This window comes from Panthera tigris, chromosome A1 (genome assembly GCF_018350195.1).
Source record: "Panthera tigris isolate Pti1 chromosome A1, P.tigris_Pti1_mat1.1, whole genome shotgun sequence".
NCBI lineage: Eukaryota > Metazoa > Chordata > Mammalia > Carnivora > Felidae > Panthera > Panthera tigris.
Window position 1 is genome coordinate 237,308,607 of NC_056660.1, and position 20,903 is coordinate 237,329,509.

At 57.7% G+C, this 20,903-nt stretch overlaps 1 protein-coding gene across 7 annotated transcripts in view; it reads left to right on the forward strand.

Annotated features, from left to right (window-relative positions):
• LPCAT1 (lysophosphatidylcholine acyltransferase 1) overlaps window positions 1-3,414 on the forward strand; it is a 47,537-nt gene extending 44,123 nt beyond the window's left edge. For all 7 annotated transcript variants that reach the window (XM_042998019.1, XM_042998027.1, XM_042998036.1 and 4 more), the window contains 2 exons: window positions 616-754; window positions 2,793-3,414. In XM_042998019.1, the coding sequence (XP_042853953.1) occupies window positions 616-754; window positions 2,793-2,977 (324 nt within the window). In that variant the 3' untranslated portion in view covers window positions 2,978-3,414. The remainder of the gene's footprint in view (window positions 1-615; window positions 755-2,792) is intronic.
• Window positions 3,415-20,903: the final 17,489 nt, after the last annotated feature.

Genomic DNA, 20,903 nt, shown 5'->3' on the forward strand with positions numbered 1-20,903 from the left:
GAGAGGGAGACACAGAATCCGAAGCGGGCTCCGGGCTCCGAGCCGTCGGCACAGAGCCCGACGCGGGGCTCGAACCCACGGACCGTGAGATCATGACCTGAGCCGAAGTCGGACGCTCGACCGACTGAGCCACCCAGATGCCCCCAGATGCAACTCCTGTTAGCCAGACTCGTGAGAGCCTGATGTATAAGCCAGGCAGTGCTTGTATCTCAGTGCTGGGGTCCCACTGGGCGGGCAGGCTTCTCAGGCCACTGAAGGAGGGGGAGCCCAGGAGAGGGTGGCCCCCGGCTAATGGGCAGACCGATGGTGACCAGCCCTGGGGTGCTCACGCTGCGGTTGGCAGCTGGTGCCAGCCCCACAGGGACTTTCTCAGTCACTCGCCAGAACCTAAGCAGAAGCTGTTGGAAGAGGTGAGTGGGTCAGCCACCCCCTCAAGGTCAAGCACGGTGATGGCACATTCATTTCATTGAGCACTCACGCGTCCCACCACCCGGAGGCCCCCTGCTAGGGCAGCCGGGTGTGGCGCAGGCCTCCGTGCTCCTGGGAGTGGGAGCCGTGGGGTCAGGGCCTCTGCACAGTTGGGGGATCGTGGGTGACACCGGCCTCTGCCTGCAGATGTACGGGTCACAGGACGGCTGCGTCGATGAAGGCGCCCTGTCCAGCATCCTCAAGACTGCCTTAGGCGTGGCCGAGCTCACCGTGACCGACCTCTTCCGGGCCATCGACGAGGAGGAGACAGGGAGGATCACGTTTGGTGAGCGGCCCGGGCACAGGGGGAGGACGGCTGCATTGTGCAGGCGTGTGCCCAGGAGGCGGGCCGCGGGAGACACCATCCATGCTCGCCAGGGCCCCGCGCTGTCTCGGGCTACACAAGATTGTCCGAAGGAAGATTCTTCCCCAGACCCGGCGGGGATGGGTTAGGGCATTTGGGATCTGATCCCTGCAGGGAATTAACAGGGCCAGACTTCAAGCCCAGGCTCGGAACCCCAGATCCATGCCACCCCCCAAGGGCAGCGGGCGGTATGTGCTGAGGCCGGGCCGTGGCCGCCCACGGGGGTCCGCGATCCGGGTTCTCCGTGGAGGCGGGGAGCCAGACCCCTCAGGACTGACCGCTGCAGGGAGGGGGTGGGGGGTCGGCTCATCGCTTTCGGCCACACAAAGTGGGACAGCCAAGATCTTCGGGGACTCAGACCTGAAACCCACCCGCAGGCCAAGGAGGAAGGGGGAGGGGCAGCAGGACTCCCAGAAGGCAGCCCCCTCTGCACACCAGCCAGTGCGCACGTCTGAAAGTGAATGTTTCCTCGCTAAAAAAAAACAGTAGACATTTGCTCAGGAAAGGTCATTGTTCGTGTCTTGTTTGGATGTGTTTTTAAATTGCATCCAAATGTCAGACACGTGTGTTGGTTTAGCGTGAGCGTGTGTGTGTGTGTGTGTGTGTGTGTGTGTGTGTGTCCATCTCCGCCTGAGGGCAGGTGGTGGTGTCCGGGCGCACTGAGGCGTGGTGATGACGTGCCAAGTGAGCACCTTCCAGAAAAGCCCTCCCACACCCAGGCCTAGAGCGTCTCCAAGCCATTGGGGCGCCCCGGGGGCACTGCCCACCCCAAGACTGGGTCCCAGGCCTGGGAGACGAGGCGGGGGCTCAGAGCCACTCAGGTGATCGGCCGGGAGGGCGACCCTGCTGTCTCCAGCGCATGGACGAGTCCCCAGTGGCGCCTGCCTCGCAGGCTGTCAGGTCACGGTGTGGACACCTTGTCCTGCCTCTGAGCCGACTCCTGGGTGAACAGCGGCTCCTTTGCACGTGTCAAGCACCTGGAGTACGCCTGCGCCTCGAAGAGCACATTCGCCTTAGATTTCCCCAAGGCGGCAAAGCCGAATGGCTCTGAGCCCTGTTCATGCGCAGCCCCCCTCCCCCCCATGGACCCCAGCCCTCCCCCCTCCCCCCCATGGACCCCAGCCCTCCCCCCTCCCCCCCATGGACCCATGCCCTCCCCCCACCCCCCCATGGACCCATGCCCTCCCCCCACATGGACCCCAGCCCTCCCCCCTCCCCCCCATGGACCCCAGCCCTCCCCCCTCCCCCCCATGGACCCATGCCCTCCCCCCTCCCCCCCATGGACCCATGCCCTCCCCCTCCCCCCACATGGACCCATGCCCTCCCCCCTCCCCCCACATGGACCCCAGCCCTCCCCCCTCCCCCCACATGGACCCAGCCCTCCCCCCTCCCCCCACATGGACCCCAGCCCTCCCCCTTCCCCCCCCACATGGTCCCAGCCCTCCCCCCTCCCCCCCACATGGTCCCAGCCCTCCCCCCTCCCCCCACATGGACCCCAGCCCTCCCCCCTCCCCCCACATGGACCCAGCCTTCCCCCCTCCCCCCATGGACCCATGCCCTCCCCCCTCCCCCCCCATGGACCCATGCCCTCCCCCTCCCCCCCCACATGGTCCCAGCCCTCCCCCCTCCCCCCACATGGACCCCAGCCCTCCCCCCTCCCCCCACATGGACCCCAGCCCTCCCCCCTCCCCCCACATGGACCCAGCCTTCCCCCCTCCCCCCACATGGACCCCAGCCCTCCCCCTCCCCCCCCCACATGGACCCCAGCCCTCCCCCCTCCCCCCACATGGGCCCCACCCCTCCCCCCTCCCCCCACATGGATCCAGCCCTCCACACACACATGGACCCAGCCCTCCCGGGAGGGTGTGAGATGTAAGCTGGTTGCCCATGCAGAACCAGGCACAGGGGCCCCAGGTTCCGGACATCTGTCCCCCTATAACCCAGACGCCCGTCTTTTCAGCCGACTTCCGCAGGTTTGCAGAAGCGTTCCCCGACTTTGCAGAGGACTACCTCTACCCTGACCAGACGCGTCCTGAGAGCTGCCCGCGGACGCCCCCAGCTCCAGCCCCCAACGGCTTCTGTGCTGACTTCAGCCCTGAAAACTCGGGCGTTGGGAGGAAACCTTTCCGGAAGAAACTGGACTAGGATGAAGGTTTCTGGCAAGATGAGGCGTCTCCGTGGCCCAGTCACCACCCGCCTCCACGTGGCCGTGCGCCCGCCGGCCTCAGGCCCATCCACAAGACTCGGGCTCGCCACCCTGCTCCTCCGTGGACAGCCCTGCGTGAGGGAGGCCGCGTGGCCGGGTACCTGTCCCCGTCGCCCGGACCATCCTGGCTCGTTTCCACCACGGTCTCTGCCACGTCCCCGTTCGTGTCCCTTCTCGGCGGCTCGGCCGGCGGACGGGCCTCCACGTGCACGCGCGACACACACTTGAGACCAGGGCACGTCACGCGCGTTTCCATCCCAGCACAGACCGTCCGCTGACCTTGGGGGGTCACAGGCTGGCAGGGCCGCATCTAATTTTAAACGTTTCTGTATCTGTGGGCGCTCACGGGCGTTTTATAAACTTCGTTTAGATACTTCGGGAAGCTCACAGCGTTTTTTAAAAAAAAAACAAAACTTGTTTTCTACTTCATTTTTCCTTTCAGGGCTAGAGGATATTTATTTACGGGCCCTTTTGTGATCAGGCCTGAGGCTGTGTGGGGCTTTGACTTCAGCCTCTTGCCGGCCTCTCTCCACCAGGTCCACCCGTGTCTGGGTCCCCCACACACGTGGCCCAGAGCTCCCATCTGCCTCTTTAACCCTTTTCAGACTCCTCTTTTCTACAGACCTTACCAGCCTGGTGTCTCCGTGTAACGGGACGTGATCTGCCTCCCCGCACACACAGCGGCCTCAACGGTGGTGCTGGGCCGGCAGGGGGGCTGCACCGGGCCAACGGGCCGGGCCCGCTGGGAGGCCAACCCTCGTCCCTGCTCCCGGTGCTGGGTCCCACGTGTGCAGGGGGAGGAGCTGTGGGGGAAGGGAACCATGTGCAGACCGCGGGAGCCGGTGCCGGGGGGGGGGGGGGGGGGGGGGGGGGGGGGGGGGGGCAGCCCGTGCGGATGGCAGGAGGTCCGGGGAAGGCCGTCAGGCCTCTGGTGAGCCCGAGGGGAGGAGCACAGCCTCCAGACACAGGAAAGGGAAGGTTCCTGTCGCCTCTCCTGCCCGGAGCTCAGCCCGGATCACTCCCTGGACACACAGCTGGAAACCTGTCCTTAAAGCACAATATAAGCCCCGCGGTCTCCACTCCGTTCCCTGAAGCAAAGCCTCTGGGTTTGCCTAGGGGGAAAGTTCTTCTGAATTTCTAAATAGGTTGTATTTTGTTCTTGGGCCTCTGCGTAGGAAGTGACCGCCAGGCCCCAAGTACAGGAAAAAGCGTTTGTAACCTCCCCAGGAGTTCTCGGTGCGCATTTCCATCCACGGCCACGGCCATGAGTGAAGGAAGAGCCCCCGGCCTCGGCTGCGCCCCCTCCCCGACCACACCAGCGTGACAGTGCCAGCTGGGCGCCCGCAGTGGCCAGACACAGCCTGGCGGTTCACGGCGATCCGTTTTGTGACTGTAGATGCATAAAGTTTTGTTTTTAAAAGAGAAAATGTACAAGTGACGGATGAAGGAGGTGAATAGACGAAGATATCCCGAGGGGAGGCCCCTCCCCGTCTGCGCATGAAGGGCTGTTTGAACGGAATGCCGTGCGCGTTTTCAGGAAAAAAGCCTCTGATAAGCAGACTTGGGATGGATGTTTGTTCCTCCTGCGCTTCGTGCGGCCTCGCACCTGCGGGCGTTCAGAACGTGGACGTGGATGGACCCCTTTTGTGGGAGGTGGGGACAGAGACGATGGGGGCCCCGCGGGGACCGGGGGTCCGGGGTGGGCTCCGTGAAACAGCTTTGGTCTCCACTGGAATGAGTAAAGCGTAAAGTCGTACGTACCCGAGGACGCGCTTTGTCACGTGTCGTTCTTTATCGGAAACGCGACCGCAGACGGTTCTTGGGCCACGACCGAGAACCCGTCACGATGGGGTTTCTCGGGGCAGGTTTGGAAAGCCCCGGAATGGAAATTCTGCGGCTGACACCTCGGGAACCCAAACGTGTGCGGCCGCCCGCCTGCCCGGTGGGTCGGTTCCTCGGATTTCGCACACACCGCACACGCTCCGCGTGGCGCAGCCACGAGAAAGGGTCCGGCGCTCGGGCCTCTTCTCAAGGCCGTAAAGGGCTCAGAAGTGGAAGAAGAGAAACGGCCAGGTCACGACCGTCCCCAGAAGTAACCGCAACAAGACGGTTAAGTGGCCGCTCGCTCCAAGGCGGGAGAATGCGCCAGGGCCCTGCCCGGTGAGACGCGCCAGAGAAGCCGGCCCCGCCGGGTGGGCTGGTGCGCCCCGAGGTGGCACTCACCTGTGAATCGGTTTTTACTTCTTTGCCCTGTTTCTTGTGGTAACTGGGTGTTGCCTCTGAAGGGGTTCAAGTCACATTCGAAGCCGGGGGCTTCCGGGTGTAGCGGGAAGCAGCAGCCGCCACGGGCTGTGGGAACCGTGGCGGTGACAACAGTGTGGGCCTGCCGCGGCCTCTGGGCACTGGGCACATCCACGTCCCCGCCGGGCACGGGCTTGACGGGGACGCGCACCCTCGGGAAGTCTCCATCAGGGACCAGGGGCAGAAGAGGCGTCTCCGCGGCCCCGGCCAGGCCCCTGCTGCGCCCCCGGCAGCCGCCGGTAGGAGAGCGCCAGACCCCGGGCCTCGGCTGGTGGAGCGGCGCTCTGAACGCTCCACGGGCACTGCCCGTCCGTCCCCTGTCCGCTCCCGCACGCGCCTCCCGTCCGGGGTGCTGCCCCTGAGCCACCGCTCCAAACAGACGCGTTACCTTCTCCCCGGGACTATCCCCGCCCGCGGGCCTTCGCGTCCAGTCCTGGGCAGCGTGAACGCGGACGCGGTCACACCCCACCCCACCCCCCCCACCCCCGGATGTTGTCTAACAGAACACAGAGCTCACGTCCACCGCCGTTCACGTTCCCACACACAGCACGGGAGTCCACGGAGTGGGGGGAGTGAGTGAACGGCCAACAACCTGCGGCGTGTGCTCCGTCGCACGAGCACACGCCGTGCACGCGCACACACCAGGCCAGGAAGGCGTCCGCGTGGCCGCTTACGGGGTTTCCCACCCGCACGCACGTGGCCTTGGCTCCCGCCGTCCCCGGAAAGTGAGTGTCCTTACCTAGCGGAGCATCTCCGTCCCGAGGTATCTGGAGCCTTTATCAGCCACGATCTTAGTGAGTAAAGTGCCCAGAGGGCCACGGGGCTCCGCCCTCCCCGTCCTGCGGGGCCGCTGAGCTCAGTGCGGGGGAGGGGGGGGGTCAGCTGTGTCCCCAGGCGGTGGCGCTCCATCCTTAGGAACCATGACCTCAAAGCGAAGGAGCCCAAAGCCGCGAAGAGAAGCGGAAGTGCGTGACCGGCCTCCCGGGAACGAGGGCATCCGGCAGGCCCCCCCCTCGCCCCGGGGGACAGGCCACTTGCAGACCCGGCGGTGTCTGGGCGGCGAGCCGGTCCGCCGGGCGGACGGCACAGGGAGGGGCGGGGAGTCTGCGCAGGAAACACGTCAGCGCTGCTCCCGCTTCCCTGGCCAGAGAACCACGAGCAGCTGGAATCGGCTTACCGAGTGGGGGGGGGGGGGTCTGTCCGGAGGAAGCACCCGCCACGAGACGAAACCACACCAGCCCCCCCCCCCCCCCTTACTACCAGGTGTCAGAAGAGCCGCCGCCCTGCCTGGGTCACAGGAGTGTCTCCTGCTAGGATACAGCCCTCGGGACACGCCCACATCACGGGTGCCGCCCCGGGCCGGGTCCTGGTGCCTCGGGGCTCCTTCGTCCAGCAAGGCCAGCTGCTTCCCGGCGGGGGGGAGCTCGGTAAGAGCAGGGGTGCAAGCGCACGCCCGGGCTTCCTTTGGCAAAGCCCCGCCCCTAGTGTCACACACGACACGCCGTGTGGAAGGAAGCCCCCGGTTAAGTGTGCAGACGGTGCTGGCAGAGGTGCCCAGGGCAGAGGAGACAAACGCATCCCTGGAAGGAGCGTATTAAAATGAGGACACGGCCTCCCTCGGTGAAGGAGGATCCAGGGTGATCGGCCGGACTCCAGGGAGCGGCAGCACCTCGGGGGCCACGACCGGGACCTGCTTCTGTCAAGGGGGAACCAGTGTGACCACATCGGCCCCGGGGGGGCTCCCGGTTGACCAACTCTGCTTCGTCTCAGTCCCCTTCCAGGGCCGCCCTGTGCAGGTGTCCACACGCTGCGTTGGCTGGGAGAAGAGGCAGCCGCCGTCCACCCCGTGTGTCCTGCCCTGGACCGAGTTCCAGAGACCAGACCCTCTGGGGAAAGTATTCTCGAGAAAATAGCCGTGTGCGGTCCCGGGGACACACGGGCCAAAAACAGAAGGAAACATTCAGTGTTCTGTCACTTGTGATGGAGTCCTGGAACGCAATATCAGGGCAAAAAAATTACTTGACAAAATAACAGCCAGGATTTTTGCAAATCTATATACTCAGGCACCCCAGAAACACAAGAGGCCACAAGCAGAGTAACTATAACAAACATACAGCAAGCCGCACTGTAAGAAACAAACAAAGGCCACTTACAGAGAGACCGTTGTCCAAGCAGCCAGAGAAGGGAAACCTCCACGGCCTGCACATGGAGACCGTGTGCATGAGGACTGTGCACGTGGAGGCCCTGTGCACGAGGACTGTGCATGAGATTGTGCACGTGAAGGCCCTGTGCACGAGGACTGTGCACGTGGAGGCCCTGTGCGCAAGGACTGTGCACGTGGAGGCCCTGTGCATGAGGACTGTGCACGAGGACTGTGCACGAGATTGTGCACGTGGAGACCCTGTGCACGAGGACTGTGCACGTGGAGGCCCTGTGCACAAGGACTGTGCACGTGGAGGCCCTGTGCATGAGGACTGTGCACGAGGACTGTGCACGAGATTGTGCACGTGGAGACCCTGTGCACGAGGACTGTGCACGTGGAGGCCCTGTGCGCGAGGACTGTGCACGTGGAGGCCCTGTGCATGAGGACTGTGCACGAGGACTGTGCACGAGATTGTGCACGTGGAGACCCTGTGCACGAGGACTGTGCACGTGGAGGCCCTGTGCGCAAGGACTGTGCACGTGGAGGCCCTGTGCATGAGGACTGTGCACGAGGACTGTGCACGAGATTGTGCACGTGGAGACCCTGTGCACGAGGACTGTGCACGTGGAGGCCCTGTGTGCAAGGACTGTGCACGTGGAGGCCCTGTGCATGAGGACTGTGCACGAGGACTGTGCACGAGATTGTGCACGTGGAGACCCTGTGCACGAGGACTGTGCACGTGGAGGCCCTGTACGCAAGGACTGTGCACGTGGAGGCCCTGTGCGCGAGGACTGTGCACAAGGACTGTGCACAAGATTGTGCACGTGGAGACCCTGTGCACGAGGACTGTGCACGTGGAGGCCCTGTGCGCAAGGACTGTGCACGTGGAGGCCTGTGCATGAGGACTGTGCACGAGGACTGTGCACGAGATTGTGCACGTGGAGACCCTGTGCACGAGGACTGTGCACGTGGAGGCCCTGTACGCAAGGACTGTGCACGTGGAGGCCCTGTGCGCAAGGACTGTGCACGTGGAGGCCTTGTGCATGAGGACTGTGCATGAGATTGTGCATATGGAGGCCCTGAGCAGGAGGATTATACACGTGGAGACCGTGTGCATGAGGATTATGCACGTGGAGACCCTGTGTATGAGGACCGTGCACGTCGAGACCGTGTGCACGAGGATTGAGAGGATTTGAAAGTAGGATAGGATCGATGTGTATCCTAAGCCCCCAAAGAAACAAAAATGTAGAACGAAGAAGCCAATAGCAGAAGTAAAATATATTTTTAAATAATACTTTATCCAAACTAAGCAGGAAAGTGAGAAAAGGGAACAAAGGACAGACAATACAAACAGAAAACAGATAGCAAACGGTAAATTTCGATCCAACCATACCAATAATTATATCAAATATAGACTAAAAAACTCCTAAATAAGTTGCCAGGCCAAATTTTTTGAAAACCTAACCATTGCTATTTAAAGGTATATCGACAATGTTTAAATGGGAGGCGCACGTAGCGTGCAAACATAACCGTGAGGAAGTCTGTGCGGTCAGACTGTGGTTCCAGTGAGTGTGGAGGTGAGGGGTCACCTTCATGACCGTCGAGGGCCCCGTTCAGTCGGCAGACACAATAGCCCCAAAGGTGTATGAACCTAACGACGCGGCTCGAAACACACTTAGCGAACACTGGCCGAATTAAAAGGAGAGATCAAGAAATCAGCAAATCTAGTTGGAGGCTTGAACACAGCTCTCTTGGTAATCAATGGAACCACCAGGGAAAGAGACATAATTATGGAGGAAATTCGAACAACCCCGTTGACTAAATTGACCGAATTGCTCGTCCAAGCGCGCGTGAAGCCGCAGACAAAACAGATGCGATGCTGGGCTAGAAGGTGCATCTCCGTAAACTTGGAAGTATTTGCACCGTGAGGAGCATGTGCCTCCTGGGACCGAGGCTGCAGAACACGGGCTCCGCCGGCTGCAGCCCAGCCCACCTGACCACACCGGAGACCGGGTGTCTCCCGGGGGCCGAGCGGGGCTCCTCCCCGAACGCGGGGCCAGTCCCTGCCGGGTGATACCGCCAAGGGCTGGTCGGGCCAGTTAATTCTTTTGAAGTGAATAGAAGTTAACGCGTCCACAGTCTTGCTCCTAGTGGCTGTGGAGGAACCAAGACCGCCTTGGGTCACCCTCCCTCCGGGAACAAGCCGTCACGGAGGAGACACTGAGGAGGCACCAGCCCTGGACGAACGCTGCGCTGACCCGGCCGAACGCAGCTTAAAAGCACGACCTGGAAGAATGAGCGGGCTGTGTGTAAGTGACTTACCTGCGGCCGCAGAAGTGCCAGAATACTCTCAGGAATGCAAAATTGTGCAGCACCCGACACGGTAAAATTCACAACGCCTGCCATCCAGTCGGAAATCACCGGGATGCAGGAAAGCGGAAAAGAGATCTCTCGTCAACAGAACCAGCCCCGGCAGGGACTCGGGTGATCGGATTTGCGGACCAGGCACTGACCGCTTGTCTCACTACACAACCGTATCACCTGCTCAGGAACCTCGTGGAGCCAACATGCAACGTGTTCAGTGGAGAATTAAAAATATCTTTTGAAAGACACAAATCTAAATTCTAGAGAAGAGAACGACAGTGTTTGAGATGCGAATGCACGTTTGGGATTAAGGATGGGTTTGACATCGCAAAAGACGCGGCAAGTAAACTTGAAGATAAAGCCGTACGAGCAGCTCAAAACGAAATAGAGAAAAAAGAAAGAATTGAACCTTGCATCAGTGAGCAGTAGGAGCTCAAGCTGGGTCCCCAGAGGAAAAGGGCAAAGAAAAATATTTAAAGAAATAACTTTCCAAATCCGATTCAAACTGCAAACCCATGGATCCAATTTGCTCGGTGAGCTCTAAGCACAGGAACCATGACAGAAACTATACCAGGCACATCATGATCGCTAAAAGACAGTGGGCCGAGGTCTTTAGGGTGGGGAGACAGAAGACCACCAACCCAGGATTCTTTACTCAGAAAACAGAGAAATAAATGTTTTTTGAGAGAGAGAGAGAGAGAGAGAGAGAGCACACACGAGTGAGCGGGGCTGGGGGGGTGGGGCGGGAGGTGGACAGAGGGAGAGAGAATCACAATCAAGCCCAACTCGAGGGGCTGGATCCCAGGACTCTGGGATCATGACCTGAGCCAAGATCAAGATTCAGACGCTCAACCGCCTGAGCCACCCACCGCCCCGAGATGTCTTTAGACTTAAAAAAGCTGAAAGAATTCATCGCCGGCAGACCCTACCTAAAAGAAATACTAAAGTTAGTCCTTAAAGCGGAAGGACAATGATACGGTTTTGAAATCTGGACCGACAGAGAATGAGGTCCAGTGATGGGAATTACACTTCTTTTTTCATTATTTAAATCTTTTTAAAAGACAATCGACGGCCTGAAGGAAAACCGACTCCACATGCTTGGGTTCCCAGCGTGCAGTGGCCACACGTTTGACCACAACATCACAACGACCGGGAGGGGAAAGCAAGTGCCTGCAAAGTCCTCCCACGGTGTGAGGAGGGGGTCACATCACTCAACGGAAGACTGGGACAGGCGCTGAAGTAACACAACAAAGAGACGTAGCTAATGATCCCAACAAGAGGGGAAGTTGAATTTTAAAAAACGACTCGACCCGAAAGAAGGCAGAAAAGGAGGAAAAAGGGAACAGAGAACGCATTGGAAAAATAGAAAACAAATAGCAGATGGTAGGTTTGAACCCAACCATATCAACATTCCCATCAAACGTAGATGATCTCAACACCCGCTCCACCCCAGTGACAGGAGAAACTAAGGATTGGGCTGAAAAGCAAGACCTAACTACATGATGCCTGAAAGAAACACCCTTGAAATAATGGGTTAAAGGGCAAAGGACAGATGCCGACGCTACTGGAAAGAAGGAGGAGTGATGGTCCTAGCATCAAAGTCAATTTCGGAGCAGAGGTTATTAGGGTTCAGCTCCCCAGGAGGACGGAACGGTCCTACGTGTGTGACCCACACAGAGCTTCACGATCGGTGGGACCGGGACACGTAGAGCCGCAGGAGAAATGGGAGGGTCCACACAATCCACCTGGGGTCTCGGCACCCGCCTCCCAACCCGGATTGGACGAGTGTGCAGAAGCGCACAAGGATACAGACGACAGAAACCGTTAAAACCAGCTTGCCCTGTTTGAGTTTGCCTATCACCCAGTGACACAGAATATACCTTTTCAAATGCGTGTGAAGCACCTACCAAGATCGTCCGTACTCTAGAATATAAGATGAGTCCCAACAAACTTAAAAGGATCCGAGTGTGTTCTCCAATGAGAAAGTAAGTAAATTAGGTACCGATACAAGAGATACATCCAGAAAAGAATAAAATATACACAGAAAATCCTCAAATATTCGGAGACTAATTTGGCACATCTATAAATGACAATGGTTCCAAGAGGAAGTCAAAAGGGAAATTAGGAAATATTTTGAAATGAATGTAAACAAAAATATTTCAAACTTTACGAACTTTATGGCATCAAATGCTTAGATTTAAAAAGAACAAAGGTCACGAACGAGTGACAGCCTCCACCGAAAGCAATCCCAGCAGGATTTTTTCATGGAAATTGGAATGTTGACTCTAAAATTCATACAAAAATGAAAATGACCCAGAATAGTCAAAACAGCTTTGAAAGAGGACAAAGTTGTGTGACTTTTATTACCTGACGTAAGAATGCATCACAACAGTGACCAAGATAGTGCTGTGCCAGTCGGCTCAGCCGCCATAACAAAAACACCATAGACTGCATGGCTCAGACCACAGCAGGTTATTTTCGCACGGAGGCGGGGAAGTCCAAGACCACGGTCTGTGCCATTCAGTTCCTGGTGAGAGCTCTCTTCCTGATCGCAGAGGGCCGATGTCTGGCTGTGTCTTCACGTGGTGGGCGGGGAGAGGGGTCATCCCTTGTTACGAGGCCACAGTCCAACTGGACTGATGACCGCATTTAACTTTGCCTCCTAAAGACCCCATCTCCCGTACAGTCACCCTGGGGTTAGGGCATTTTGGGGGCGGGGGGACACGATTCGTCCATAGCAAGAGTGGAACCAACAACAAAATGGAGGAATAGGTCAAGGAAACAGCCGAGAAATAACCCCACACCCACATACAGGGCAACGAGTTGTTCAACCAAGGTGCAAAGGCAGGTCAGTGGAGAAAAGATGTCTCTTCCACAAACGGAGCAGAAGCTACGGGCTGCCCACCTGTAGAATAGCGAACTTTTGTCCTTATCTCGACCATGTCAGTTAAAATGGGTCATCTACCTAAATGTGCAACCTGAAATTTCAAACGTTTCAAAGAAAACCTTGGTGAAAATTTTTGTGATCTTGGGTTAGGCGAATATTTCCCAAATACAGCACTTAAAAGCAAGATCCATAAAAGAAAAAAAAAAAAAAGTAAATGAGGTTTCATCAAAATTAGTGTCTCGTTTTTTGACAAACTCCATGAAGAGAATGAAAACATAATCCAAGACTGGGGAAAGGATTTGCAAATTACCTATCTGATAAAGGATTTATAGCTGAAGCATGTAAAGAACTCTTAAAACTTGAGAATAATGTAACAATCCAATGTGCAAAATGTCTGAACAGACACGGACAAGAACTTGATGGCAGCCACACACAGGGAGATTGCTGAAACATCTCTGTCGCTAGAGAAATGACAACTTAAACCAGGAGATACTATTACCAATTAGGACAGCTGAAGTGAAAAAGACTGACCATACTAGGTGTTGCAAGGATGCGGACCAACCGAAACTCTCATACGTGGTTCACAGAAAAGTAAAATGGTATAACCACTTTGCAAAACAACCTGGCGGTTTTTAAAAACAGACACACATCTACCAGACGACTCAGCCGCTCCACAACTAAGTGCTCACCCAGGGGAAATGAAAGCAGATGTCCATACAAAGTCTTGTACACAAATGCACATAGTAGTCTTACTTATAATATCCTAACGCCCGTCAACAGGTGGAGGGTGCGTGGGCAATGCTGGAAGTATATAGTATTTCAGCAAGAAAAGGAATTAACTGCTGATTCACACCATGACATAGAGTCCTCTCAAATATGCTGAGTGGAAAAGAACATATTAAAAAACAGTGCTTACTGTATAGCTCCAAGTATATAAGATTCTAGGGAACATAATCTAGAGCTACCACATCACAGGTTGCCTGGGATGGGGTGGGGTAAAAATGGATCACCAAGGAAGGGGGAGCTTGGGAAGGACGAACATATTCATCATCCCGATTGTGCTCATGTTTCCACAGCCACACAAATAACCTATCAAACTACACTTGAAATGTGTTTGTTGTGTATAGCTCAACAGATCTGTTTCTTTTTTAACATTTATTCATTTTTTAAGAGACAGAGAGACAGAGCACGAGTGGGGGAGGGGCAGAGAGAGAGAGAGAGAGACACAGAATCCGAAGCAGGTTCCACGCTCTGAGCTGTCAGCACAGAGCCCGATGCAGGGCTCGAACTCACAAACCGCGAGATCATGACCCGAACCAAAGTCATACGCTCAACCGACTGAGCCACCCAGCACCCCAACAACAACGCTGTTTTTAAAAAGAGGACACAAGTGGCAAAATAATGACAGAAAAAGTAAAATCGGTTTTGTTAGGATGGTGGGATTATGAATGGTGGTTCCTCTGTCCCCCACTTTCCTTCTTCTTTTTTAAGACTGTTTTGGCTGCAGTTGTCATTTCCATCTCCATATATTTTCTAGAATCTGTTGGTACATTTCTTCAAAAACAGCAAGATCGGATTCTGGTTAGTATCCAGTTGAATCCCTACGTTAATTTGAGAACTAACATCTTAATAGTGAGCCTTTCCACCATGAACATGGTATACCTGTCCACTGATTTAGGCCTTTGTAGTTTCTCAGCGACGTATTCTAGTTTTTAACACAGAGTAGGTTTTTTACGAGATCTGCACATATTTTAGGCCGAGGCATTTGTTTTGGGTGATACTGCAAGTGAAAGTATTTTAAATTGTATTTTACAGTTGATTGCTGCTGGTCTATAGAAATACAATTGACTTACGTTACACCCCACAACCTTGCTAAATTCACTTATTAATTCTAGTAGTTGATTTTAGGATTCCTTAAGACTTTCTGCATAATTATGCAGTCTGCCAATAAAGATTTTGTCATCTTCTTAATTTCCTTTGAAGTCTCTTACGATACAACCAAACCATTAGCCAATGCCCGTGAGTCAACTGAGACCTCTCTCTGGCCATCCCTCCGTCTTGGCCAAGTAACGGCCTGACACACTGCTTGCTTCTCTGCCCACTGGGAACGTTTCCTGCACCGGTGCCTTCTGAGTGTCCCTGTAATGCTGCAGCCCTCCACCTCCTAGTGGGGTCAGTGTGTAGTCTACAACATATGGGATCCCCGTGTGCTTCCTCAGGCAGCCATGAAGCTAGAGGTAGGGGCTACACTCGTGCAACAAGAGCGGGCCCTCGTCCGTGCAGCCTCGTGTGTCTTCAGCACCTACTCGAGCGTGATTCCGTAGACATAGCTTCCATTTCATGATAGCAGGTTGCTGTCAATACCAAACTTTATGGGTTTGTGAGTTGGTTTATGATGGGCTGTTGCGGTTATGTGCTCACTTAGAGTTCCATAAGTTTCTGCATGACTCAGGAACACACCCATTCAAAAGGAGAATAAGTATTTTAAGAAGACTATTTGGCTATTCTCCAAAACTCTACGTGTCTGCACTGTGGTCACCTACAGACGCTCCACACCAGAGGCTCCGTCTTCTAGAAACCCCTCCCACCCTATTGGTTCTGCTGAGAGGGGGTCTCTGAACCCGCAGCATTAGTACCACCCGGGAACTCGTTAGAGATGAAAGTTCTCAGGTTCCACCTTAGACCTACTGAATCTAAATCTGAGGGTGAGCCCCGGAGATCTGTGCTTAATGCACCAGAAACGCAGTTTATTTAGGGGATTTCAATACATGCTACAGTCTGAGAATAATCACACCCTTACGGAACCCTTCCTGCTCTGGGCTCTCCTCGAAATTGAACACATTGGGGGTAACTCAGGAAATGGGTCAGAGACGCATTCCCAACTGGAAACCCCAAAACCCAAAGACATTCACCACATATACTGATTCTTCCTTAGAAGTAGACCGCCAGATGTAGCTAGCTTTTATTTGGATGTGTATCTTGCCCGGTCCCAAACTGTAGACCCATAGAAATTTCACCAAGATGGCAAGCTTTGGAATATTTATATTTCTATTTTTTCCCGATCCTTAGTATGCTTGTGTCTCACTGAGGCATCTTGGTATTTTCTATTTCTTGCTCACCTGGTTGATTCAGCACGCCGTTGGCGGTGTGGACCAATGTCGTGCGCTGTGGGGTGGGTGACAGGCAATAACTGTCTGTGGACTGGACGTGACGCTGAGCTGGAGGGTTGATATAGTGCTGAGACGGGGGGCGTACTGCTCTCCCTGCCATGTGAGGGGAAACTGGCCTTACGGTCTTTCCGCATAACTGTTGGGGTGGGGGCATTCACTGCATCGGTGGCTGCATAGACCAGGATGTGAGTTGAGTTACTGCAGTTAGGAAACCAGCCCTGAAGGTGGAGCTGAGCCCTCACGAGCAGGTAAAGCAGGTGGTTCTGAAAAGGTGCCAGGGGGCGGCTAAGAACTGAACAGGTGCCATCAGAGCTGGCGGCATGCCTCTGGGGGGCAGTGGCTTCCACTTTGCCTCCGGCTGTCTGGTCACTTATGACTGTCTCTTACCGGCAAATTCTAACCTAGAACTGTATGGGGCAGGGACTCGAGGACATAGAATTCCTGGTTCCTCCCTTGTGGTGCAGAGGAGATCCGAGAAGCAGGCGGTGGTGAGGTCAAGATGATAAAATAGAAGACAGAGCGCGTGGGGTCCTGGACACGGGGGCGTGGTGGAGGAGAGCGTGTCCGAAGTTCCCAGAGTCGAGGTCATGGGAAATGCCGGGACGATGGCTGGGGCCAGCTGTTGTACCGGGCAGAGGCAGGAGGCTCTAAATCCCAACTGTCTCCCAAGGCTTAAAAGATGTAAAGGTGATTTATACTTTCTCTGGAGAGTTTGGAGTTGAATTAATGACAGGAGCGTGGAAAATGAACGAATGAGGAAACAGGTAATAATTAATTCAAGGGACAGCAAAAAAATTCCACGAAAGGAGATGAAATCCTAGGACAGTGCAGCTCGGTGTGAATAACATCAACACCTCAGTCCGGAGCTGTTACCCACAGACAGTCTGTGCGCCTCCAAAACTGGAGCCTCAACTCCCAGGGGCCCCAGTGTCGTGCACTGGCCGGAGGGGTCTGGGGAGCTGACTGGGGGTAGACGAGGTCATGCGGGAGGGGCCCGAGATGGGATCAGTGCCCTTTCGAGGAGAGGCCGGGAAGTGCACTCTGTCCATCCATCTCCACGCCCCACTCGGCTCTCCTCCCCCAGCACCCCTCCCCGCCCCCCACGTGAGCGCGACCCCGAGAGGCTCTCCGGACGCAGACCTGCCCGGCACCCTGACCTCAGCCTTGCGGACTCCAGAACTGAGAGAAGTGGACGTGTGTCCGTACGTCTGAACTCCCCCCCCCCCCCCCCCCCCACCGTGTGCCTCGGCTTCCCTTGTTGGAAAGAAAACCTTTCTGTCCTTGTCCTTGTTGATTAAAGCTCTGTTGCTCGGCCACTTCTTTCCCTGAAACCCGAGTTGTTGAGCCCGTGTGGGGAGAGGCAGCCCTTGAGCGACGGCCACGGCCGGGTGACGCATTCAGGGTGGTCTGGCCCCATCTTCTGAACTCCCTGTCACCTCCCCGAGTTCTAGGGACTGAGTTGTGTCTCTGTCACAGTCACGTGTTGAGATCCTACCCCTCTGGGGGTGCTTAGGTCATGAGGGTGCAGGGAGCTCCCTCCAGGTGCAGACGCAGAGACCGCTAGGGACCAGGACCCCGGTCGCCACTGAGTGCCTTGACCCTGAGTTGACAGCCTCCGCAATGAGGACAAATAAATTTCTTTGGTTCATAAGCCTCCCGTCCTGTGGTATTTTTATTCCTGTGGCCACGCAGCCTGAGGCCCCCAGTCTGCCTGGTTGTGGTTGGGTCTGGGAGAGCAGTTCCCGGGGCTCCGGGGAAGGGTCCTGGGTTAGCAGGAGGCGGGGTGAAAGGCAGAGAGGGCGGCCTCGGGGCTGGGGCTGGAGCAGTGCCGGCATGGTTCTGAGGGACAGGGATGCTCAGGTCCCCTCACACAGAGCGCCGCTGAGCGACCGCAGGGGGCCCAGACGCACGGCGCAGCCCCGACTGGCGAAGACGCCCCGCGGCCGCGAACGCACAGGGGGGAAATCAAAGGCTCCCCAGGAGAAAGGTCACGCCAGAGACTGGGTCCCCCCGGAGGCGGCCACTCACCTGGACACCGTTCCCCGCACCTCGGGGTCCTGCGCCTTGGTGGTGGCCTGGAACATGTACAATCTCGTCGCGGGCACGTCGACAAAGATTCCGGGCCTGTTGGGTCCCAGAGTGGGGCGGGCACCGACCGCCGCGGCTCTCCAGGCCCCTCCGGAGAAACCGGCTCCCGAGGCACACCGTTCGGGCCTATGGTCCCAGCGGATGCGCGGGGCTCCAGAAGGCCCCGGGCGACCGCCAGGTACCTGGCGGCCCAGAAGCCCTGGCACGGGGTCCCAGGGGGCAAGGAAGTGCCCCGGGCGGCTCTAGCAGGTGCAGGGGTCAGCCCCGCGGGGCCGGGGACGCCGACGGGACAGCCCCCGCCGGACCCGGGACCCCGCGCCGCCGGCCGAACCTCGCTCCGCGCGAGCCCCGGCTGGGAGACGCCCGGGGCGCCGGCCGCGGGAAGGGAGGCTGCTGGGGGAGGAGTCGGTGCCGCCGGACGGTTGGGGACCAGGGTCCGCGCAGCAGAGGGACGGGGCGAGTCGGGGCGCCCAGCTCGGCCCGCGAGTCCCAGCGCTGCGCCCGGCGCGCCCGGCGCCCCGCTCCCTCCCCGCCCGCCGCTCCCCCGGGGCAGACGCGGGGACACCGAGACCGGTTCCTCCGGGCAGCCGCCGTCTTGGGCCCGCGGCACCCGGAGCCCGGACGTGTCCCCGCTCCCACGCGTCCGAGGCCCCGGGATGCGCGACGTCCCCGGCGGAGAGGAGCTGCGCGGGCTGCCGGGTCCGGGGGCGGGGGCGGGGACGGGGGCGCGCCCGGGTCTGGTCCTCCGCCCACCCGGGGCGGGGAGGGGGCGGGGCGGGGCGGGGCGGGCCTGCGACACCATAAGAGCCCCGAGGCCGCGACCGCCCGGCGCTGCGGGACCCGAGCCGGCGCTGGAGCTTTCGCGGGCGCCCGGCGGCGGGACCCCAGCGCGGCGACGAGGCCGGGGCGGGCAGGTAAGCCGGGGCGCATCCGCGGGGCGCGCCGCTCCCCCCGGCGGACCCCGAAGCCCTTGGCCCGGAGGCGCGGAGCCGGGGCGGGCACCGTCGGGGGCCCCGCGGGCTGCGGACCGCGGCGTCTCCAAAAGTGGCTGACGGGGGCGTGCAGCGACCTTGAGGCGGTGCCGACAGGTGTGTCGCGAGGAGGCGGCGCGGGGACGATGGCGCCGCGGTGGCCCCTGGAGTGCCGGGGGAGGGGGGGTGGGGGGGGTGGGGAGGGAAGAGGGCGCACAGGCCCGAACCGGGCGAGGCCGGCGGGAGCGAAGCAATCACCGATCCGGGTGATTTTCTCGGCCAGCGCCTCGTCTCGGCAGGAAGACTGTGGGATTGCAAAGAAGGGGTGCGGGCGCGGAGACGCGGGGCTCCGGGCCCAGGCTGAGGGTAGGGAGTACAAGAGCGAACGGGTTCATCAGCCAGCGCAGTGCCTCGTTCTGGGCACAGAGCGAAGCTTTCTGAGAGGCCACGCCTTGCTTTCTGTACCCAAACCTGGCCCCTGAGGCCGTGCCTTCAAGATTTGGGTCTGCTCGCCCCAAATACCAGCGTGGGCTTCTAGCAGGCAATCCGGGGTGTGCCTGTAGTGGGGGGGTGGGGCTTGCTGTGGGCCGTGGGCACCCTCCAGCCCTCCCTGCTGCACCCACAGGCCAGTCCCACTGGTCCTCAGTCCCTGCAGAGCCAGGCCCGGGTTTCCCATACATCTCGGGAAGGCTGGGTTTGTCGCTGGAGGAGAAGGGGCCGCACACAAGTGGTGGGGAAGTAACTTGTATCGTGAGTCCTTGTTCCAGTTTGAACGCAGAGGAAAATGACGCCCATTAGAGCCAATGTCGGTTATTCTGCTTCAACCCGGGCATGTGTGTGCGCAAGTGTGCGTGTGCATGTGTGTGTGCATGTGTATGCACGCGTGCGTGTGCGCACACATGTGTGTGCGTGTATGTGTGCATGTATATATGTGTGTATCTGTGTGTGCATATGTATGTGCGTGTATGTGTATATGTGTGTATGTGTGTGTATATGTGTGGGCACGTGTATGTGTGCACGTATGCGTGTATGTGCATGTATATATGTGTGTACCTGTGTGTGCATGTGTGTACGTGCGTGTGTGTGCATGTGTGTGTGTGTGTCTGTGCGTGCGTGTGTGTGTGTACACGCACGTATGTACAATGGAAACAATCCTGATGGACCCCAAAGCCAGGGGTCCTGTTTGAAGGCACCGTCGCAGCCATCGGGGCCACCTGCTATGTCTGTGCGTAATCCTGTTCTAATTATGCTGCGCGGAGTTTTAGGAAAGTATCTTGGAAGCAGTTCCTTGGGAAAGTTTCTGGCCAGGGGACCCCGTCTGCCCCCAGCTAAGTGACGACAGTGCTGTGGTCTGCCCGCCTGCAGCGGGGGCGCCTGAGTCCCCGGCCACAGGTGGAGGGCATCACGGGGGCATTCCACGAGGAACGGAATCACCGTGGGCGACCCTGGGGGTAAAAATTTGTTCTTCACCTTTACTGTGTGTGTCAAGAACACATATGCACCTGCTACGAAGACTTAACTTTTGAATGCTGCGTGAAGATTGTAAAATGAGTCCCTGGCAATGTGGGCAGAGGAGACGTTTTGCGTTATTATTAAAAGTGCAATCACGGGCGCCTGGGTGGCTCAGTCGGTTGAGCGTCTGACTTCAGCTCAGGTCGTGATCTCACAGTTCGTGGGTTCAAGCCTCGCGTCGGGCTCTGTGCTGACAGCTCGGAGCCTGGAGCGTGTTTCAGATTCTGTGTCTCCCTCTCTCTCCCTCCCCCTCTCACGCTCTGTCTCTCTCTCTCTCTCAAAAAAAATTAATAAATATATAAACCTTTTTTAAAAAGCAGACTTAGAGATGACACAGTGTTGAACTTTGATAGGAACAGAGAGGGTGCCGGGGGGGGGGGAGCAAGGCAGGTGTAGGAACAGAGAGGGTGCTGGGGGTGGGGAGGAAGG